Source organism: Galeopterus variegatus, unplaced genomic scaffold (assembly GCF_000696425.1).
Source record: "Galeopterus variegatus unplaced genomic scaffold, G_variegatus-3.0.2 Scaffold506, whole genome shotgun sequence".
Lineage (NCBI taxonomy): Eukaryota > Metazoa > Chordata > Mammalia > Dermoptera > Cynocephalidae > Galeopterus > Galeopterus variegatus.
In genome coordinates this window covers 245,278-247,580 of record NW_007726617.1, presented here as the reverse complement: position 1 = coordinate 247,580, position 2,303 = coordinate 245,278, and the positions used below count along the sequence as shown (strand labels likewise).

The window sequence follows — 2,303 nt, the reverse complement described above, 5'->3', positions numbered from 1 at the left end:
ATCTAGAAAGAGCAGTTAGAGAATTAGGATGGATATTTGGAATAGGGCTGCAAGATCTCCTCTGGAACAGACCACATGGAATTCTAGACAGCACAGCTATAACGCGCGCGCGCGCGCGTGTGTGTGTGTGTGTGTGTGTGTGTGTGTGTGTGTGTGTGTGTGTAATGAGTGAATCCTTAACACTGCTTGGGAGTACAGCCATGCTTGTTAAGCAGAGTTAAGGCAGTAGAGCTGGAGATGCGATCGGAGCAGGGACAGAGCATTTAAGAGGCTTGGCCCCACCCTACCCACCTCACCTCTGTTGGTGATTCCTCCCTACCTCCTACCTGAAGGATGACTCTTACCCACGTAATCAGGGTCGATTCGGGGAGAGTAGAGGCCAAACTGGATGAAGATGGGAAGCAGGAATCCAAAGCGCAGCCACTCGATGACATGCAGGGGGGGCCGGCCAGGCGGGGGCAGCAGGTCACAGCCCAGCACGGCACTCTCCCCAGCCCGGCCCACCACCTCAGGCTTCCCTCGACCTGAATTGTGGATGGCATAAGGGCAGAGCAAGGGGGACCAAAGTCAGGGCTGGGAGGAAAGGTTCCATCAGTGTCCTTGTAGGCTCCTTAGGACTTTGGGTGATTGGGGGAGCCCCCAGCTTCTCCAGAACCAGCCCTATTCCTCCCCTACCCTCACATGCTCACAGAGAACCCCTTGAGGAACATGCCCACCCCAAGGCTAGCAGAAATCCAGCTCACCGTCAGCCCCCTGGCTGATGATCAGGCTGAGGATGGCCAGACTGAAGCACCAAACCATAGCCCGGCTGGCCTGCTTGCCCGGCCCCTCCTATCCACAGGAGACCAGATGGAGGGGCCGAGGGACGTCCACAGCCAGCAAGCCCTGGTCAGTCCTTCTGATGGGCCCCAGGTAACAGGTGTCAGCTCTCACTCTTCTGCACTTAGGATTTGGCTCATGAGGGAGCTGTTCTCTGGAGAACCACCAGATCTAACTGCAAAGTGCAAGGCAACATGCAGAGCTGCCAATACTGGCGCCCAGAAGCCCATGATTAGAGAAGGGCACTAGACAGAGAAAGCAGGGAGGAGAGCAGGTGAGTGTGGGAGGGAGGGAAGGGCAGGTGAAGAGACCAGACATCTTGATGCCCTGGGGACTAAGAGTTGGGGTGGGAGTACTGGGAGAAAAAGCGGGTGCTGGAGGGGGAGAGAGACTAGGAAGGAGAAGAAATGATGGGGGCCAGGAAAGTTAGAAAAATCGTAAAAAAAAGCAGAGGAGTTCTGGGGATGCCTGGGTTATTAAGAGTCTTAGAAAACTGAGCCAGGAGAGAACTAGGGGTTCCTACACATTTAGGAGATCAAGATGCTCATGGCACAGCCTGCTCTCCCGTCTCTTCCTTACTCCTGATGCTAAAACAAAGTAGCAGCTAGCAAGATGGAACAAATATTATTGCCTCCACCCACTGTGATAAGGACCCTGAAGATCTCCACTCAGGGGCAGAATGAGTCAAGGGCAAGTCCTGGACTAGAACCCAGGCCTGTTAACCCCCAGGGCACCCTTGGAGCTCCCAAGGCACCTGCACACAACCCTTTGCCCCATTTTCCCAGCCTCTGTGAAGAACCCTGGAAGCTGGGGACCCTGTGGCCTCTTCTCCACTAGCCTCCCAACACTGCTTTAGCAGTGGGTGAGTCAGGTACCTGGCAGAGGAGGCACTGCCTCCCCCACATGCTGGTATGGGGGGCCCAGGCAGCATCCTCCAGGTCTGGGCAGGTCCTGGGTCTGGCGGCGCGTGCCACTTCCTCTTCATGATGGTGCCCGGCAGCCCTTCCTCTGCCAGGCACCATGACCCAAGTGCCTCACCCTGATTCCTCCCACTCACTCCTCTCCAGTGTTCTTGGGGTGCCAGTGTCTGCCAGGCCCTCTCTTCCCCAACCCTAGGGGCATGAGCCATGAGAAGCAAAAAAAAATTTAAAAATGCCTATGAGTCCCTAGGAAGTACCAAAAAACAAGCCCTGTGGCATGGAGGGGAAGAACTCAGACAACCCCAGCCCCACAGATCCTAGGCAGTCACAGTGAGCCCAAGGGCCCTCCCTGGGTCTGGTAAATCCAAGTGGACTCTGCTCTGAGGCCTCCAACCCACTCCCGGCCTATAGAACATCCTCCACAGGGCAGTCTCACCCCTGCCCCTGCTAAATGCCCCAGTATGTCTAACTGTGGCCATACACCAGTGACCATTCCCCTTGCTTCCCAGTGCCTCCCCCCCCCCCCCCCCCCCCCCCCCCCCCCCCCCCCCCCCCCCCCCCCCC

At 56.9% G+C, this 2,303-nt stretch overlaps 1 protein-coding gene across 1 annotated transcript in view; it reads right to left on the bottom strand.

The window, feature by feature from the left end:
- IGSF9 (immunoglobulin superfamily, member 9) overlaps positions 1–825 on the bottom strand; it is a 17,483-nt gene extending 16,658 nt beyond the window's left edge. Inside the window, exons 1-2 of the mRNA XM_008569528.1 lie at positions 744–825; positions 345–524 (exon numbers count right to left, since the gene is read on the bottom strand). Coding sequence (XP_008567750.1) covers positions 345–524; positions 744–801 — 238 coding nt within the window. The 5' untranslated portion in view covers positions 802–825. The remainder of the gene's footprint in view (positions 1–344; positions 525–743) is intronic.
- Positions 826–2,303: the final 1,478 nt, after the last annotated feature.